This window comes from Rhinolophus ferrumequinum, chromosome 26 (genome assembly GCF_004115265.2).
Source record: "Rhinolophus ferrumequinum isolate MPI-CBG mRhiFer1 chromosome 26, mRhiFer1_v1.p, whole genome shotgun sequence".
NCBI classification, from domain to species: Eukaryota; Metazoa; Chordata; class Mammalia; order Chiroptera; family Rhinolophidae; genus Rhinolophus; species Rhinolophus ferrumequinum.
Window position 1 is genome coordinate 8,599,283 of NC_046309.1, and position 21,216 is coordinate 8,620,498.

General features: G+C 49.3%; 1 protein-coding gene across 1 annotated transcript in view; it reads right to left on the bottom strand.

Annotated features, from left to right (window-relative positions):
* Window positions 1-1,157: 1,157 nt before the first annotated feature.
* The window catches only part of TMEM178B (transmembrane protein 178B), a 318,298-nt gene continuing 298,239 nt past the window's right edge, over window positions 1,158-21,216 (bottom strand). The window contains 1 exon segment of the mRNA XM_033099100.1: window positions 1,158-3,262. Within this exon segment, the coding sequence (XP_032954991.1) occupies window positions 3,012-3,262 (251 nt within the window). The 3' untranslated portion in view covers window positions 1,158-3,011.

Consider the following 21,216-nt stretch of genomic DNA (forward strand, 5'->3'; position numbering starts at 1 on the left):
CACCGGCCAGGACTTGCCATGTGGACAGGGCTTCCATCCAGGCCAAGCAGCTGGGTGGTTTTGGGGTCCCACGCAGGATCAGACCCCAGAGTGGGTATACCTGTACCTATCTGGCCCAATACCAAAAAAAAAAAAAAAAAAAAAAAAAAACACCCACACACAAAAAGCAGCTCAAAATACCTGCCCTGAAGATGCCTTGAGCCCAGAAGGTTTGCTTCTTTCCCAGGGGTCCTCCTAACATTTCAGGAAGGTTCCAGGGGGGTGCAGTAAGCTGTGTTAATGGCCTACCCTAAAGATTAGTGGCTGGAGAGAGTGGAAATTTATGGCAAGCACGGCATGAAAAAGAGAGTATAAATAATGATAGGTCTGTGAGGCAACATCCTCAAACATAGTTACGAGAGAAAATTTTAAGTCAGCGATAGCAAGTTACCCCATGTAGAATTCTTTCCCCATTTTCCTGCAACCGGAAAACAGCTGGAATTTGGGTCTGGTCACAGATCAGTCCTCTGTCCCCAATGGACACTCACGGACCCTTGTGTCTCTCTGCTCAGCGGGTCCCATTCAAGACACGTGGAAGGAAGACACGAGGCCTCTCAATCTGAGATACTTCTCTTCACTTTTCCTCAAGCCCGAGTAGGTCCTTCCCCGTAAGAGAGAAATCTAACTTTTCAAAGAAAAATTTTAGACAATTCCCTGTACAATTGAAAACCTGGGTTTTTCCCGAAAATTATTTCCCTTATGGAATATTCCTTATAGAATCAATCCCGTGTTTTGGAAATCGTCCTTAGCAGCTCACTGGGAAGCTAACAGCGTCTCCTGCTACACGCCGCGCCCCTTGTCTCCCAGCACACCCACACACAGCGCACGAATGCACGAGACCTTTTGCAAAAGCCGAGCAGTGTCGCTGGCCAGGACGTCTTGAAGCGTACACCCACACCTGCCTCCAGGTACATGTGCACACAAACATACACATGGAGACCCACATTCAGGCCCATTCGCGCACACCAGATGTCCCATCCAGATGCGAATCACAGACACACACAGTCAGAAAGAGCAGACGACGAGACAGGCAGGACTTAGCTTGGGGGACGGGGGAGAGGGGGCTGTGTGCTTAGAGGAAAGTTGGAGCCTGGCAGGAAGGTAGATGGAACGGAGGGAAGAAAGGCTGCCGGGTAGCGCGCCAAGTTCCCAGAGCGTATTTACTTCTGAAGCAGCTGAATTCTCGGCTGCATGGCTGACCCACGGCTATACAGCCGGGGGACTCTCTCCTTGCCTCCCCAGGGCTGCTCAGCCCAGCGGTGTTACTGAGGTGACCGTCAGCTGCTCCTGCCCACTCTTTCGGGCAGACTCCTGCCCCTACAGCTTTCACCACCCTCTGGCTGACTTCGGAGCAAGCATCACCTGCAGTGCCAACCTGCTCACACGAGCCTGAGACACTGGGCTGGCTTTCCGCCACGTGTTTGGGCACTAGCCACTACGACGGCGATTTGGGGATTCATGGCCTTGAATATCAAGAGGAAAAGGAAGAAGATGGAAAGAGTCAAGAGTTCTCCGTGAATTTACACACTATCATACAAACTCGAGCCCGTGGGACATGGAGGTACTCTCTCGGCATGTGACCCATTTTCTTGCATCTGTACAGAAGTCGCCCCTAGAAAAGGGGTAGATGTCCAGTGACGAAGGGCAGCTTCCACGATGGGGAGGAAAAGGTCTCGTGCGGTAGACGGACTTGTACAACAGCCACAGAGGCCACATTCCTCCTCCCTGCTGAACCGTGCTCCCCCGCTTCTCTCGTGGCTTTTGTGCCCAGCTGTGTCTTGAACTTCCAAAGTTAGAGGACTAAGTCCTGTGACGTCCCACAACTGTGATGGAAAGAACCACAGGAGCCTCTGCCCAGCAGCTGTGTTCTTGGTTCTGCCCTCTGGGAAATTCAGCTGCACTAAAAATAACAGAAAAATGCAACAAACGATACAACCCCACACTCAGAAAACACACACACACACACACACACACACACACACACACTCCGGGGACCGGAAGCTGCAGAAATGGCACCCATATGGGCTCGCCCCTCATTACTCCTCCTGGATGTTGGGCCGTGAAACCACCACGAAGCATAGACAGACAGAGGTCACAATGCAGGATTTGCATTTAAAACGGTGAAAAGAAAAAAAGGAAACCACCCGGAGTAGTTACACACACACACACACACACACACACGCACGCACGCACGCACGCACACGCACATCACAGCGTTACTCCAAGGCTCCCTTCTGCCCGGGGGGTGCAGGGGGGGGTGTGGGCAGAGCAGCCTCTTGTTTAACCGGGTGTAAGGCAGCTGGAAGGTACGACTGGGTGTTCTGAGCATCCTCTGAAGGGTCTTTTGATTGACCGGACCTTGCCTGTCAGCACACTGTTCCCTCCTCGCCCCCACTTCTACTACTTGGTCCAACAGTTTGGCAGCAGAGAGAAAACTTCCTTCTTGGTTTCTCTGCCACTTTCCATGTGTCGCTGGTGGGCCAGGAAGGAAGTCAGAACAGGACGAGCGCGAGGAGAAGCGGCTCACCACATGGCCTCAAAGACGTGGTGACATTCTATGCACTAAGGGCTTTGTTTGCGACATGGCCGGTGCCGGGGTGGTGACTCTCCTCTCGGCCCCGTGGGGGGCATGGCCTTCTCTACGTCGGTGCCACTCCAGACCACTGGCCCCGTCCCTTTCCAGCCCACCACCCCGTCCTCGTGAGTGACGGGAATCAAGACGCTATCGCGAGTGGTGACGGTCACGCTGTCCTCAAGAAACCATGGAGCCCAAAGTTAAGAACCGATGGAAGAGCCACAGGATGGGGACGCCTTCCCCATCTCGGCGATGAGGCGGCACACAGTCCGACGAGATGTGGGTGCCTGAGCCAACTCAACTCTGCCGTGGCACTGGCATCGTCTTGGTTTAGTTTTGTTTTATATATGTATATTATATATATATTTATATATATATATATGTATGGGTTTGTTTTTTAGCACACTGTCCCGTTCTCGGGTCTGGATTTAGGGCAGTTGGTCCTCGGGACAGGTTGGACAGAAGGGGCCAAGGTACAGAAGAACCCCGAGATGAGCGTGAGGCCCAGGCCCCCCCATGCACAGAACATGGACCATCCATAGCCATGGCTGATGTCATCCGGGAGTCCGTACAGGTAGCGTGGGTAGCGGGAGAGCTCAAAGTTGATCCCGGCCACACAGGTGCACAGTGAAATGATGCAGAAGGTTCCTGAAGGGCGAGGGAAGACACAGGGGGTGGGGGGAATGGAGAAGGAAAGGGGAGAGGAGAGGGAGAGAGAAAGAGAGAAGTGAGGTTTATTACAGTTTCAATTGTCTTAAGAAAAAAGAGAAGAACCAGGTAAGAGTAACTTGCTACCAAGATCCGTATCTAGAAATATTCATGGAGATGAGAGTGGTATTAAGAGATCAAGGCTTCCTTGCTCTCCGGCGACTGCCCAGGGTTGGGCAAACTCGGGGAAGTCTCTCCTTTGGGAAAATACGAGCTAAATGTCGTGGTCGAGTTTCGTGGAGGGTGGAGTGAGGCAGAGAACATTTAGTTCACTTATCCAAGGCTTCTAAAAATTCATTGTCTTTCTTTGGAGACACAGAAAATACCCCAGTTGTTACTGCTTTAAAGAGGAAATGAATATCTTTATTCTTTTCTTTTGTACATATAATGTCTTATTACAATACTGGGTTTTCCTTTAATCCATTCACCAACAGGTCACCCAAATCCCGGAAACCCTTTCCCACGTCCTGTAAGACACCGTTTCCCAAAGTGTTTGCTCTCCACGGCAAATGGACCCTATGAGGTATTCCTTTATAAAGTGGGGGCCGAATCAAACACCTCTGGGGAAATCGGCACGTGACTTCTCATCCATGAAGATTCACAATCCACAGGTTGCGTAAGTTAACTTGTCTAACTTTTAATTTAAAAAAATACATTGCTCATATTAACCTCCAATGAGAAGGCTGCTAAAAAAGATAACGTTATAAAATGGTATATAGAATTATAAACCTATTTTTAACCAATAGAGATATTTGGTGTACCTAAAACAAGTTCAAAAGCTTTTCTCAATATTTGCTGCATCTCATGTTTCTTGTCATGACTGACATGAGAGCAGTGGCCTGAAGAAGTATGCCTAGTTTGGGAAGTCTGCGTTGCGTTGATGGAAGGAAAAGGGAGAAGGATATTTCTTGGGGGCGGAACAAGTGGAGGTGCATTATGTTTACATTTATTTTAAGACCTCTTGCTTCCTGATGGCTAAGTTTCTTTAAGATCCAACCTTATTTGTTCCAGGCCTCAGGTCCGTGTGTTTGTGATAATTTAAATGGCCACAGTGGCAGCAGTCATGTGTAACATTTATGAAGTGTCGCGTGCTAGCACCTGTGCTAGATACTTAACATGTATTGAACCTTTAATTCTCAAAACAAATCTATAAGGTAGGTTATAAAATTATCCCCATTTTATGGATGGAGGAAACTGAGGCCCAGAGAAGTTAAACCATCTGCTTAAGATCACACAGCTAGCAACTGGTAGAGCCAGGCTACAGACGCAAGCAGGCTCGTTCTAGAGTTCACAATCTTATCCTCTGCGAGATTTAAGAACGGTGTCACACAGGGTGGGTCCCTTCGTGGGTCCCCTTGTTGTGCACCTGGGTTCAAGATAAATTCTGCATCAGTCAGACTGCGGTAGGATCATCTGGAGTCCTGGAAGGCTTGTTAGCTGATTGCTCACCTCCCTCCCCGCCCCCCGCCCAGTTTCTGGTTCAGTAGGTCAGGGTGGGGACTGAGAATCTGTATTTTTAACAAGTTCTTGCATGATGCTGATGATACTGGTCCAGTGATCACCCTTTGGAATTACAGGTTAGAAAAAAGGTTGTATTGGACAAAGACAAAACTGCACCGTCCAAAGTTCAGATCACAAAGGAAGAAATACAAATGGTCAATATACGTAAGAAATGCTCGATTTTTACCAATAACCAAAGCATTTAAAATTGAAAGTGTAGTGATAGAGCATCATCTATTAAACTAGCAAAGTTTTGGGGTTTTGTTTTGTTTTGCTTTGTTTTTGAATGACCATCTCCAAAACTAGTCATGGAGCAGTAACACGGACATTCCATAGACTCGAGGGGAAGTGACCATTACAATATTCGTGTCTTTGACCCAGTGGCTTCATTTTAGGCTAAGAAAATAATCCCAACTGGGAACAAAGATTTAAATCTAAAAATGCTCATGTGGTTGAGTGTGCTTTGAGACGTGGCTGTTGGAGGCAGGGCCAAATTGAGCCCCAGCTATTGGGATGAACACTGTTCTCTGAGCTGTGAGGTCTGAGCTGTATTCCAAGTGCCTGCAGGGGCTGAGGCATTTTGGTGGCTTCGCTCTGCATTCCCAAAGACCACTAAGTCAGGAGTGTACGGGGCTGTGCAGAGGACACTACAGAGGCCACTTAGGGAACCGCTGCAGTCATCAGGGAGGAGGGAGCAAAAGGCTGCAAGGAGGGGCCAGGAGGGAGTGAATGACAGCCTGGAGAGGCAACTGAAAGCGAGGCGTCAGGGGTGACCTGGGCGTCAATGCTGCATGAATAAAGGCATGTGTGCACATATGTGTGATCATATGTATGCCTTTGTGCACAGGTGTGTATGGACGTGTGTGTGTCCATGCACACGTGCATGTATGTGTGAGCACATGTATGCCTTTGTGCACAGGTGTGTGTGGGCATGTGTGCGTGTGTCCATGCACATATGCACGTATGTGTGAGCACATGTATGGCTTTGTGCACAGGTGTGTATGGGCATGTGTGTGTGTGAATGCACACGTGCATGTATGTGTGCAGGTGTGTACCTTTGTGCACTGGTGTGCAGGGACATGTGTGTGTGTGTGTGTGTGTGTGTGTGTGTGTCCCTGTGTACATGCATGCATGTGTAGGAACCACTATGATATACAAACACATACGGCACCATCATTACTTGGGAGAACAGTGGTCCCAAACTTGGGGAGTTAGAAAGCACCCCAGGTACCTCCTGCTGTGTACAGGGTTCAGTCAGAATTCTCTGATGGTACCCAGGGCAAAAGAGATCTTACACCAGACTTTCTGAATCAGAATCTCTCGGGGGGACAGGCTGTGACTCTTTCTCATTTTCAAAAGTTCCTCAGATGATTTCTGTTGATGTGGCTGAGGTCCTCTGTGTAACCTTGAGACGTAGATCCAGGTGGGGGAAGAAGCAGAGGGGGCCCAGAAGGAAGGAGGCAGCCCGTGGGGCACAGCCATGCAGAGAGCAAGGGTCTGGGAGTGTGAGAGCTGAAGGAAGCTTCCTTTTGACACTAGTTTCAAATAATCGAAATTTTAACAAACCAGAGCTAGCCTGCTTGTGTCTCAAGGTTGTTTTTAATTTCTGGTTTGGAAACCTGGGTATGCAATCATACCATTTACTAACATTTAGATTTAGGATAAGAAGAGAGTGAGTGTGAGTGTGTGTCTGTGTGAGTGTATGTGCACGCACTCACACACACACACACACACACACACACACACATGGTGATTTCAAACATGAGCTGCTCTTGGGATGTTAAGCCACTTGGAACCATGAGTCTGCAGCCCGATAGAAAGTTCTGGGCCATAAATGTGAAATGAGTCATCAAAATTGAAGCCCGGATGGGACTGAGGTCACCCGAGGACTTACTATAAACTGAATGCACACAGGACCCTTTAAAAATGGAGACATTACTTCTCATCAAAAGATGCACCATATTCCTGATTAAGTCCAGTGACAGGTTCTGGGAGAAACGTCGACCTCAAGGAAGTTTTGATCTTCTGAAGTTGCCAGTAGCTGAAAAGGCTTGATGCGCAATATTTTAATGGCATATTCTGCGAGCGGGACAGACAAGACACACAGGACGTGGATGACAAATCAGGAGTGAAGAGATTAGGTCCACGTGGACCTAATTACCAATTGGAAATGTCCCAATTTTTTGATAACACACATCTTGTTGTTATGTCGAGGCAGTTAATTGGGGAATCTTCCTGCCTTCACTTCAGTGGTTCTAGGACTTTGGAACCTTTTAAAATTTCTTTTGTTTGTTAGCGCTTGTCAATATTTCCATAGACGCGGAGAAAACTTTTCAGGGTTCTCACTTTTGACGGCCTTTGAAGTAGGGCCTCTATGCAACTTGTTAGGAAATTCCGCATGAGGACAGGAGAAGAGTTGGGACAGATTCTACTAGTTTCCACATACACTGCTGTTCTCTGTTGTGAGCTAGGATTTCTCTTTTTCATGTGCTTCGGCACATATACATTCAAATTTGAAAATGTGCATTAATAATTAGAAATGGATATATGCCGGCACACGGTAGATCTTTAATAAATGTTCTGAATGAATAACGAGCTGCCATGGTTACTTAGCAGCATATTCTGACAACTGAAATAACAATACGCTCCAACAAACACTGGGGGACATAGGAGATGTAGTGGGCAAGAACCCAGCTGGACCCCAGCTTTCCGTCCAGTGAGGAACCCACTCTCAGACATGTGGACTGGTGCCTACCTGGGGAGTGTGGGGTGCAGGGTGGAGTCCCCCAACTCTCCACCCACCCCCCCCTCACTGGGGTTCTCTGGGGAACTAATACAGATTTTAAATGCCTCTGCTGGAAAACATCCCTCAGTTAAAGGGTGGAAACAGAGATGCCAGCACTGGGAACTGCAGCCCCCTTCCATTCACCCAAACTACACTGGTCCTTCGGGCGAGTACGAAGCCCACTTCTCCCCCACAGTAGCAGAGCCTCCCCTCTGGGGCCCGGTCTTTAGAATCTGCCATTTCCTTTCTCATGAGCACTTACTGAGAGACAGGTGAGGATCCAAGAAAAGGCAAAAGCAACAATGCATAGTCACATCTTTGTAATAATCCCGCCTACCCCTGGCTTGGGGTTTGGGTCTAATTCCGATCAGACTCCGAGACCAACTGCAGTCACAGTGTAACAATTCAATGAAAAGAACCTGTCCAGACCCCTCCCTTTGGAGCGAGGCTTTGCTGTGCCCTCCGACCTGGCTGTGAGAAGCGGCAGGGGTACCACTGCCCAGGGAAGTAGGGGCCACAGCAGTGTGGGTAGCAGGTCTAAGTGACATCAGGTCGAGTGTGGGGAGGTAGGTTAACGTGACAGGGAAGAGGGAGGCGGAAGCTCCCGTGGCAGGGAGCCCAGGGCGCGCAGAACAGCCAATCAGCAAACACTTGGTGACCGGCAATGTTTGCGCCCAGCGTTATGCTAGATGCTAGAGAGATAAGAGGCGACGATAGGATCCCGGCCCTCAAGAATCTTTCATTGAATCTCAAATAAAAAGATGAAAACAAAAGCATCTAATCTAGTTAGAGATACGACACATATATGAGTGAGAAGTTGAGGATGAAAGGAAAGTAGCACCTGTGGGGATTAAGAGACCTAAGCCTTGGTCCCCTCATCGGTACTATCAGGGAGCTACAGCAGATGACTGGGAGGTCCCTCCCACATCCCGTAGTCTTTAGGAAAAGAAGGAATAACACCCGGTAGTAAATGGTAGGAGCCAACTCTCTGGTAGCGACAGTCACGCTGGGTCTTGAAGGTTCAACAAGGAATTCTGCAGGCAAGAAGCTGGGGTGCGGGTGGGGGCGTCCTCACTTGGTCTGGAGAGCGTCTCTTCTTCAATCTCAGGGCTCCACTGCCTGAGGTCCCCACGAGCAAGATGAGAAGGCATGCCCACGTACCACCCTCACTGCGCCTCTAACTTTTAAAACGCTCACTGCTGCCATCCTAGTCGGGCTTCCATTATTTCTCACGTGAACTCCAGAACAAATCATTGGTGCCCTGCCTTCTAGTCTTGCCCTCCATATAGCAGTAGCCGGGGATCTTTTTAAAAATTTAATTAGATTATAATTCTCTTTCCTGCTTAAAACCTTTCCATAGCTTCCATCACACTCAGAATAAAACCCAAACTCCTTACTCTGTTATTATGGCTTCACCTGAGTGGACTCTGCCTACCTGTATGACCCTGTTTCAACCCCTACAATATAGCCACAAAAAGAGCATTCTGTGTCTCAAACTAGCTAAGCTTGTACCCACCCCAGGGCCATTGCACTTGCTGTCCCTTTGCCTGGAATGGCCTTCTTCTGGCTCTTCTCAGATCTCTATTCAAATGTCACCCTCTCAGAGGAATCCTCCCTGGCCCTCTTCTGAAGTAGTGCCTCCCAGAGGTTTTCAAACCACGTTCTATGGAGGTGTGTCATCTGCCACTGGGAGAAGGAGAGGGAGTAGAAAAAGCTCCCAGCCCTCCTTTCTTTGGCCAGAATAGCCCTGCTCTGATCTGCTTCCATGTGAAATTTCATCTGAAGAAAGGAGTCCAGTGAGTTAAACATTTTTGAGAAGCACTGGCCTTGTCCATTTGCAAGGGGACTGCAAGGTACGGACAGCAGTCTGATGGCGTCCATTAGTTGCAAGCCCACGCCTTTGGCAGAAAGGGCTAATCAATCTTGACCGCCACTCCCGCTGGTTCTGGAAGAGGCCTCAGACTCCAACTCAGCACAGCCTGTGGGGCCGCCAGCCCCAACCAGTCAGTTGCAGCTGGCTGGAGGGAGAAATGAAATCTAATTACCCTCTCTGTGCCAGGACTCTCATTTGCATGAACTCAGAGCTCAGGAAGTCCAGTTAGAAGGGACGGCAGCTCCCCACGTAGCTGCAGCCTGGGAGCTTGGGCTAATGAGACCCTCTGGCACCGAGGGAACCCAGCTGGCATCTCTGTTTGCAAACTCCACCTCGGAGTGGGAAGACATGGCCAATGGGTGTAACAAACTACGGCAACATAAATGCTACCTTTCGATTGCTCAAACACCGCACCTGCTTCCTGTCAGGACCATCCCTACGTGAAGCTCCTTCAGGGACCACATGCACGCTGTCACCTTGGAAACGATGGCCCCACCCTGGCCCCTCCTGTCGGCGTGTCCTGCCCACCTCTGTCCCTTGCCCGGCCCCTCCACTCCAGGTCCAGCTGAGGCTTGAGTGAGGGTGAGAGGGAGGAAAGCGTTCTCATGCCCAGACTGCCAGCTCGCATTCCAGCACCAGATCACCTTCCTTTCCCACCTCCGTCGAGCGGCTACCATTTCCCTTAATGTTTCGCTCGCTGCCAAATACTAGATTCCAGTTTTCCCCAACTTTTAGCTTCTTGGCGGTTTGACAACTTCCACTTGCTTGCTTATCTCTGCCCTCAGTTTCCAGGCTGCCTCTCCACCCAGGCTCGGCCTCACCTCTTCCATGTCCCGCTCTGCCTCCGGTAGGGGTTCCTTTGTCTTCTCAGGCTTGAAAGCCCCCATCACACTTTCTGGAAGCTTCACTCTCTCCTCTGCCTTGACTTACCACCGGTACACGATTTCTAGAGTCACAGGATTATATGATGTCACGGATTAGGTAGTTATGTGCCCCCAACCCCAGGGACACAGTGTGTCGAGGTGTTCCCTGGCCACACGCAGATTTCCAGTGCTTCCCCAGAACACACAATTCCCCTAAGCTCCTGACTTACTTTCTTCTTTCAAAATCTTGCTTCCCTAGTAGGGTGATCAGTCACCCCAGCATGCCTGGGAGTTGGTGGGGGTGGCTGCTGCGTCCCTGGACTGTGGGACTTTCGGTCCTAAAGCTGGCATATCCTGGGCTAAGTGGGAGCATCGGTCACCTGTCCCACAGGCTCCCTCGCCGTGCTGCCCTCCACTCTGGCGCCAATCGGTGATACTGCGATGACGCCATAAACGAATCCTTGCTGACACATTACAGCAAACGCAGTGCCTTAACCCAGTGGATGCACCGAAACCCGGACCCCTGGAACGTGTTGCTGATATAAGAAATGCCAGGCCGGGGTAGCCCTGTTTGAGGGCAGCAGATTCTTTTGCAATCCTGCAACGTCACCAGGGAACACAGTCACCCGATGATGGCTCTATCCCAGTGCCACCTCAAAGGCTAATTACCAAGATACTGTGCGCTGGTATCAAGAGTTCTGCTTTGAACTCCCTGCCTCGCCCACTTCTGAGCACTGATGGCAAGTCTGTGCCACGGCCCAGATGGGGCCCCCGCCTGGTCGCTGCTATTTCAGCCTACCCGGGAAGGAGAGGGTAGGAGGTGTGTCTTCACTCCCTTCAGGGACTGTCAGGGCTGCCATGGCAGTGATGCCACACCAGTGGACCCTGTGCAGAAACAGCATCAAAGACGAGGCCTCAGACATGGCAGAAGAAAAGCTCTTACTAACTCCAGGAGCCATCGCCTAGGAAACCGAGGCCCTCCATCCCGAAGAGTCTCGCAGGTACCCAGGGCAGTTCATACTGTGCGTGCAGGCACCTTCCCAAGTAGCTGCTCCTCATGCAGCCAAGTGGTGCCCACAACTTTGCTGGAGTATAATTGCTGCAGCTTTCTAGGGCCGGAAATCCATCTGTGTGACATTTGCCGCTCTTGGAAGCCCGGAACAACGTCTGTGTATCCCTAACCCTCACATGCTGCCTTGCTGCTACGTGACCTGAGGGCCTGTTCTGACCACGAGCCCAACAGGTCACTGCAAAGCTGTCGGGGCAGAAGTGCCCTGTGGACGGGCCACAGCCCACGCCTCCCTGAGACACTCCCATGTATTCCTATCTCGAAAACCGGAAACAAGCAAGTCAACACACAGAAAGGGTCTCTCCTCCTCCAAACGTGGTGTCTGCATCCTCAGAAGCTGATGGACACTAAGCCCTTCTTTTGCTTAGATTAAATGCCTCCGTAGCATTTAGCTCTCGAGAGCACTTTATAGCTTTGCTCAGACCTGTGCGGAATACAAATGACTCTCGAATTATACACCGCTGTATCAGCAGCAGCCAACAGGCAGGTCACGTGGGGTGTTCCATCCAAGGAGCCTTAGGGGTTCACTGGGATGAGGCAGGGGGTGCTGACAGGCTCCGGAGAACACACTGCAAGGGATGGGGCCCAGAATTAGGACAAAATCATCCATCATTCTGCACCCTCTGCAAATGCTCTAGGCAGAGACACAGCAGGAGTGTCACCACACTGCTGGGAAAAGCAGCATTTGTGTTTCTGAGGCTGTCTATACACTACCGGGCCGTCCTACGGCCAGACGTGATTTTGCCATCATAACACAACATCCCCCCTCAAGCGCCGAAAGAGACTGGCCCAGTCATGCAGGTTGGCATTGGTACTAAAGTGAAAGCTTCCAGATTCCTGTTATGGGACTTATCCGCTGGTTTTTACATCTCTACAGGGTGGCCACGAATCTGGAAACACAGGTATCACTGACTGAATTGTGTCCGTGCAAAAATCATGTTGAAGCCCTAACCCCCAGTGCCTCAGGATGGGACTGCCTTTGGAGATAGGGCCGCTAAAGAGGTGATTAAGTGGAAATAAGGCCATTATGGTGGGCCCTCATCCAATTCGACTGGTGTCCTCATATGAAGAGATTAGGACATACAAAGAGACACAGACACCAGACAGCTGCATGCACAGAGGGAAGAGGCAGCAAGAGGGCGGCCACGTCTAAACCCAAGGCTTCAGAAGAAACAATCCTGCTGACACCTTGATCTTGGGCTTCCAGAACAGTGAGAAAATAGATTTCTCTTGTTGAAGCCACCCTGTCTGTGCTGTTCTGTTTTGGCAGACCAAAACAAATCGAATACAACAGGTGACTACATAATGGTGGGCCTATTAACATAACACTTCAACACATGATAAAACAAGATTATCTATGTGTCCAGGCTTTATGGCCACCCGGTAGCTACAATAGACATCGACACAGAGCCGTCTGACGCAATAGCTGCGGAGCCTCTCGGGGTGTTTTCTTCGTTCAATCGCCCTCACCCATGTCTCTGTGCTCACTCCTCCTCAATACCAATCCATCCGTTTACATTTTTAGGTGTGTCTTTAGATTTGATCCCAAGATCAGTGGCCTTGGTGGCCTCCATACCAAAGATGGAGCCTTTACAAACGTGTGAAAACTCTAAGGGGCTGAGCAAAGGGAAGAGGACATTGGTGGGTGTTCGGCGCGCTTTGTTAAAATGGGAGTTCAGTAAGATCAAAGCACCGCGTCCGGTCGCCGTGCCTGGAGTCCGATGTTGCCACCCTCCCCGTGTCTGCAGAGTCCCTGTCGCTACCCTAACAGGTATCCTTTACGGGCCAACCCAAGGCCTGGTCTCCCAAGAAACCTTCACTGAGTGTCCACACTTTTCCTGATTCCCTAAAACTTGCATGGTCTAGAACAGGCCACCTGACAATTCATTAAAGGGACCCCCCCGTCTTGTTTTAGCTTGTGTTCAGCTAGACTGTAACTTTCTCCAGAACGGGTTTGGTAGTGGTGTCTCCTTTTGTAGTTATTATACACAGCACTGAGAAGTCAATCCAGATCACTGGACGAAATGCATTTCTAGGCTGTGGAGCTTTCAGGTGAGAATGTAGACTTTGAACCTCAGAGGGAAAGTAGATACTATGCCCTGCCGGCCCCGCCTCCCTTCCTAAAATCATTCTGATCGCTGAGGCGTTCGTGCACGTGGGCGTGTGCCCATGTGTGCCAACGCATGTACATGCCTACCTGTGTTTCAATGGGTCCCTTGGATTTCAGGAAGCACTTTTATTTTTGCAGAAGTTCGGCATCAGAATAATACCCTCTCTGCAGGATTATTTTGAAGAGCGATAATAATAAATGGGCAAAGGCTTAGAGAAGTTAAAATTGCTTTCTATGTGTAAGGTATAATATTAGAAATGGAAAGCGTTAAGTGAAGGGGAAGAAAAATTGTTCTGGAGGACAAGAAAAAATGGGACCGCTGCTTTCATCTCTGTCACCTGCTCCATTCTCCCTTGGGCCCCGTGCCAGGGTAAATGCTACACCAGGAAGTAACTGTGTTCAACAAATACCCGAGAAAGTGCTCATTCAGGACTCTTAATCCTGTGGATTCTATTGGAACCAGAACCACGGAACTTGGGAAATCTCCAAATACACTTTAGAGACCGACCCTCCTTGGTAATGCAACGTATCTTTGGGCTCAGAGAGGTTACAGCGTCCAGGAGGGGTTACATTATGACATTGTAGGTTTGTGAAGACGCTTGTAAGGCCTGTGGCTCAACCAGGATGGGTAAAAAGAGCTCGCCCCAAGAGAAGTCTTGGAAATCGCTACATAACATGAGTTGGGGACCTTTTATTAGGTGGGTACAAAAGTAATTGTGGTTTTTGCAATTATTTTTAACCTTTCAATCGCAATTACTTTTGCATCAACCTAGTAAAAGTGTGGGACAGGTTCTGGCCCTGGGTCCTCTGGAATACAGAGGCGACACGTACAATTACCCCATGTCATTTATCAAACACCCACTCTACAATGCACTGTGAGAGCTGCGTTCTTAGTATTGTCCGTGCACATAGTGCATTCTCCCTCTTTCTCTGGCTGAAACACCACCATGGTCCAGGGGAAGCCGTGCTGTGATCACAATGATTAATTCAGGCATAGCCACTCGACTCAAGCCACGTCTCAGTTTTTGTATCTTCTTGAGGTTGCTGGGTGATTACATACATATGTAAATTATATGTACATATATGTAAATTATATATGCATACACACACACACACACACACACACACACAGCACAGCACATAAATGATATAATTCCCATAGTAATCTCAAGGTAAATAATTTGCTACAGGTCCCAAAGCATAAGTGACAGAACAAATATCTGACCTCGCTGTAAAGCCTCAAACTATTTGATTGTGGAAACGTCTGAGAACCATCCACCATACTTGCTTCGATTGCCCCATTAGAAAATACATCCCCCAGAGGAAGCGACCACTGGCCCACTGTACTTTTGCCTACCTGACCTTGGATATCTCATGCTTCATGGAACGAAAAGTTGGAAAGATCCGAGGTGGGTAAGCTCGGAGTTTTCTAAATAGGGTGGGGAAAGAGAGCTGTAGAAAGAAAATGAACCGAGACTGCAGCAGCGCGTCTTTTCGATGTGAATCTTTCCAGCTTCCTATCCATCCATCTGGGCCTTGCAGAGCTGAGGATCGGTGGGATCCAACTGGCTTCTTAACCAAACTGAGAGTGGCATCGACAGCTGTGCCGAAAGGAACATTCTCAAGCTGTGAATGGTGAGCTTCCAAGAGTAAAGCCACTTGGAGCCTGCCATCTTCCTGCCCCTGCTTCTCTCTTCTCTCCTCTTTCTAGGCCGACTTTTTCTGATGGGCGACAATGGCCCCTGGAGCAAACTTTGAGAACCTCTAAGGCAGAGGGCAATCTTGCCTTGGGTTACTTTCTGGGGATGATGCTTGAAGGAATACAAAACCTCCTCAGTCCACCTCTGACCCTGCATCTTTCTGGTTGCTCTGGTCCTTTACCTTCCTAGGTAGCATACACGGCCTTTGCAGAGAAAGCCACAGAGCCCCCAGGGCCAGCGTGAAACCCAGTACAAGTAGGTCTTGGCGATCATGAGGCTCTTCTGCCCAGAGGTTGCCCCGAGTCGGCCTGCACCAGCTTCCTGCCAGGGGAGCTGCAACGGGTGAGGAGTGGCTTAGTGGGAAGCGAACTCTACCAAGAATCAGGAAATCCCGGCTCTGGTCTCATCCCTGCCCATGAAGGGGGCAAATCATCTCCTCTCTCCCACGGCAAATCTCTCCTCACGGGACCGACCCCCCCAACCATAAAACACAGGAGCAGGACCAGATCTCTATGGTCCTTCTGGTGACGTGACCCCATGACTTCAGGTATTGGAGCAAGAAGGTGCCATTCTCTGAATTGCTCTAGGACTGGCTGTCGCTTGTTCTGCCAAACATGAGCCCTGGAGAGAAGATACTGCGTCTCACCTCCTGACATGTACAGAAGGGATGGTGGATGAGGCCATTAGCTGGCATGATTCGGCATCGATGTACATATGAGGCTCAGCTCTGAACTGCCATGATTTTAAACGTGGAAGGATTGGGACTCAGCTGTGTCAGTGTCTGGAAGAAATTGGCTCCTGAAAGACATCGCTCTGGCGTCTGCCCTATCTGAGCCGAGCCAATGCCATGTTAATTAGTAGAGAAAAGGGCGTGAGGTGGCAGCCAGAAGATCAGGCGAGCCTGCCACCTGGTTTGGTTTAGGTCTCCTTATGCCTGGCACATCTGTCAGCTTGGCCTGGCCTTTCTTTGAGACAAAAATCTGTACCCAAGTGATTTTTGCATGCTGTCACCTCACTGCTGGGTCACTGAACACATATATTGCTTTATATGGATCAAACACTGATATGTCATACTTACAGTGCGACAGACATTGTTTCAAGTGCTTTACAGATATCAACTCTTTAATCCTCAGAGCAAGCTTATGATGCAGACAGCAACCTTAGATGAGGCAAGCGAGGCACAGAGAGGTTAAGGGTATCGCACAAGGTCACGCAGCTAGTGACTATGGAAACCTGGACTCAAATCCATGCTTTCACCACTTGCCATGTTGTCTCTCATTTCTTGTGCCCGTGAATTGCCTCTGGAGCTGGACTGCAAGCAATGCAAGCTGAGAAGCTCTGGTTTCCCACAATAAGGTCCCACGTACAGTGGTATTTAAATAAGGTTTATCAACTAGCTGATGAGATTGGGAGAGGAGGCCCTATCGTCATCAAATGTGGCCCTCAGGAGGTTCTGGGGTTGCTCAGACTCAGGCTCAGGTAATAAAATCTTGTTGCTGACTTCTTCAGAGAACTAGGAAAACCCATCACCACCTGTATACGACTTCACCCCATATTCGTGTCAGGTTGAAGGGTGACTTTCCGTGCAGGGACATGAGTTTTCGATGAGGGGTAGGAGGGAGAGTCCAAGAAAGAAAAGGAATCAAGATCAGAGCATGAACTCTTTCACTAAGACTCTCTGTAGGTTCCCAACAGGCCAGAAACTCACGCAGGGGACAGAGCAAGTTGTGGTCAGAAGAAAACCCAAAGGAGTTCGGTATGGACCCCAGGGTACCAAAGGGGTCTTCCCCTCTCGCCAGCTCCTCCCCCTAATCCTACTGGCTTGCAACCTCTGTAGTTTCTCTTTTTTCTTGGAGATTTGGGGAACAATCACTCAGTTATCTTCCTTTTCTGAATTCACACTCTAAGGAGATAAGCACCACAGAAAGGAAACAGACGGGGGCATATTACCAGCTTGATTACTGATAAAGCTAGCGTGGCAACTGACCCCCAGCCACAGTCAAGTTCACCAGCACTTCACCCGCAGGCTGACATTTTAGAAGGATCCGCCTAAGGGAACGTCCAGGACTATGGAACAGATGTACTCCCCAGAAGTGGTGACTTACACTGGTGGGCAGGAGACAGAAAGGAAAATCGGCCTCGAAACAGGCCTCCCGAAGCTGGCCTTGGCCTTGGGCCTCGATAAGGGAATGCTGGCCACCTGGCCGAGCGGGCGAGGGTAGAGGACCCAGATGGTACCGGGCCCTACGGGCTCGGCCTTCTCTCCCAGCCTCAGCCATCAGAGAAGTCCGTCCTCTCTTCTCCCTTAGGAAGTAGGCCCTTCAAAGGTAGCGTCTCTGTCCTCCTAAAGGGAGAAGAAAATGCCCTCCCACTTCCCTTGGCCATACTTACTCAGGGACCCTCAAACGCCGAGACCCAGAGGCTTCTGGGAAACGTGATTTCAATGGAACTTGTCTAAAAATGTCAAGAGCTGAGCCAGATGGAGCATTTTCATTACCTAATTATTGTTTTAAATAAATTGTGGCCTGGGTGTGAGGTGGAATCTTTAAAAAGCGATTACTGGATTTTGTTAGGGACACGGTGAGAAGGACACAGCTACTGGCATTCTTTCCTACCTCGGGCCAAAATTAGGGGGTCAAATATCATATTAGGTTTACATTTTATCTTTCATAAAGCTGCTTAAGCATTTTTTAAAGACAAAAAGTATTCTTTTTGCTTCATTCACAACAGTGTTTAATTTCATAGAGGTATATAGAAAAGGAAATGTATTAACAACATGTGAAATCCTAAACTAGAATGAATGAACAAAGGCTTGGCACACTGTTTCTGAAAAGTGGCCAACTACGAGTTCAGCAGCAGGTTCATTTGGTAGATGAACCTTAGAAACCCTGGGAGAGGCAACGATAAGAACAGGGTGAGTGGACTCGATCTTCCTTCAGCCCTAACCGTCACCGTCCCTATGAGTCTGCGCCTGACTCCCCAGCGGGCAGGCTTCCTTTCTCCGTACATGCACAGACCCTTCTCTTAGACCACCACCTATCTGAGCGACCCTAAAGAACCATACACATTCTTATTTGTGTGTCCTGGGTGCTAGCACAATGCCTGGCACACGGTAGGCGCTCAATCAATGTTTATGGAGCTGAATTTAGTTTATAAAGCAGATACTTAAGAAGTACAATAGAGCTGTCTCCAAATAGTTGAAAGACGGTGGAGAAAGGCGGTACTGACTTGAATTGATGTCCCGTTAGCAGAAAGGACCCAAGTCCAATAAGTCAAAATTACCAGAAGTCGGATTCAGGTTTAAAACGAAGAAGAGCTAAATGATAAGGAAGAGGCCCCCTGCCACCGCGGAGGCTTTGAGCTGGGAAGAAGATGAGACATGAACTAGACTTCTGCGCTCCAAGGTACTCACAAGGAGACAGGTGCCACTGAAATGGGACAGAGGGATGCCAGAGGTCAGAGGGGGCGTTGGGGCTTAGTTAAGATGATTCAGAAAGTTTCTGGAAGATGCTGACTGTCTAAGTTGAGAAGGTGAGTCTTGAGGGAACACAGGGCCTCAAAAGGCAGAGGAAGGTGGCCGAGAGGCCGAGAATGACAAGCAGTCTGGAGGGGAGCACAGGATGTGTGGCTGAAGGCCAGTCCAACATAAGACTGTGGCCAAGGTTAGACTCCAAGCTGGGGACAGGGGCCTTTACTCTATAAACAACACGGAGCTCAGAACGTCTGTCATCAGAGACATGATGCGGCAATGAGTGTATTTTAGAAAGAGTCTGGTGTAAAGGCCTGATTCAGTGGACTGAATGGAAAGGAACGTTTATGGAATACCGATCCTTTGCTAGATGCTTTTCCTACTTGTTATCTCATTGCATCCACACAACAAACCTACAGGGTAGGCTGCCCTTTTCCCATTTACAGATGAGAAAAACGGAGGCTCCGAGGTTGACAACTAACTCAGTGGTGGGACAGATTAGAGTGCGGAAGTCTAGTTCATTCCCCATCTTCTTCCCAGCTCAAAGCTTCCACGGTGGCCAGAGGGCCTCTTTCTCATCATTTAGCTCTTCCTTGTTTTAAACCTGAATCCGACTTCTGGTAACTTAGTCTGGTGGGAAAGACCAAGGGCTAAATGACTGTCAAGCTCTTGCAATAGTAATAAGGGTCTACGTGGCCCTCGTGGACTGGTAGCAAATGAATGGGCCACACAGACCACTGCAAAGGAAATAACGGCAGATATGGACAATGGATGGAAAGGTGCTGGTGAAACCGAAAAGAGAAAAATGTCTCGGAAGTGACTGACAGACTGATGTGCTGAGGAAGTCAAGAAAAGAAGCTCATTTGACGGGGGAAAGGGAACGGACAGGAGCTGACATGTATCAGGTGCCTACAGTAAGCCAGGTGTTTGGCACACATGCAGTGAACATAAAGCACGTGCACAATGCATGTAGTAAAAGGACAAGTCTAGTTCAAGGACGTTGGAGGTTCCAGATGGGTGGAGCCTGGAGCTCAGAAAAGCCTGCTCCACGCACAGGCTCCAGCCTCATCTGTGCAAAGATAATTGTGACTGTGAGAGTGGGTGTTGTTGACAAGGAGACATACCTATAGGGAAAAAGAAAAGAGAGTGGGGGCCCACAGGTCCAGGTCGAGCAAAGAGAACAGAAAAGGCACCGAGGAAAGGAATAAACATGTGTGCTGTCACAGAAGACGAGAGGTGAGAGTTTCGGAAAATATGGAAGCAGGTCAACCCTAGTGCGGTCAGAAAAGGAGGGTGAAGGACAGGTGAGCACCCAGGAGTAAGCAGGTCTCCAAGACAACAGCATCCTCACATGGCGGGAATGGCAACCAGACTTCAGGAGGTGAAATGGGTTGGTGGTGGCTGAGCTACAGAACTAATGAGGAAGGATTCTTGTTTTTGCGAAATGGGCCCCACGCTTTGTCTTTTTTCTCAGAGACATATGAAACAATAAGGGCCTCGGCCACAGGGGCTCGTTGCCTCGTCGTCTAGGAAATACTCTTGAACAGAACCGGCCTCATCGTGTCTGTCACCCCAACAGCAAAAGCGTCTTTACCATGATGGGATGTCTGCATGGGGTCATCTCGTACTCTATTGGGCCACGAGCTGCTGAAGGACGGTAAATATGTCAACAAGGTAATTGTTATTTGGGTGACAGTGCTGCATGATCATTAAATACCCAGGCTTCAGATTCAGAATCCTTGGTCCGGGAGCTATGGAACCTTGGTCGAGGCCCTTAAACGCTCGAAGCAAGCTAGGAACCACACAGAAAGTCTGAGAGTCAGGGATGAACTAAGCACCCAAGAATACAAGTGTAGAAAGTGCTCGTCTGTGCCAGGCACAGTCCTAAGCGTGTGGCACCGCTTAATTAATTCTAACAACCCCACAAGGCAGGTGCCATTTGCAGACGTGAAGGCGAGCGAGAGCGAGAATCCGTGTGCTTGAGGCTCCAGAACTTTGATTCAGACCCCCTGTGGGGCTGACCTGCCTCACATTGCACCTACAGCTGTTTTTAACACGTTGGTGGTAGAGGGGACTCCCTTTGTGCCTTCTCCACTCCCTTTCCTCCTCCCAGGCCCCAAATATCAACCTGGCCCCTGCTGGTGGGCATTTAGGAGGACCCCTCTGACTGACAGGTGTAACTGAGTCCTTTTGAGTAACCCTGTCCGCCATGCTGGCTAAATTCTCAGGCCTACAATTTTGTTTTATTTTTACTTTGTATGCCAGTATCCTTTTCTCCTCAGACCCCAGGCACAGAGAAGAAAGAGGGGGGATTAGTCTGAAAACCTTAGATGAGGGCTCCACCATTTCCTTCATTGCATGACTCCAAGCTTGTTTCATTGCTCTCTGGGCCAAGTTCATCATCTACAACATTAGGTGAGGACGACCTTAAGGGCTGCTGGGAAGATGAAAGGAAATAACTTTCCTAACGTTTGGAGAGTATCTACCACTGACACAGCTCTGCGAGCTCGTCCCTTCTCCCTGCC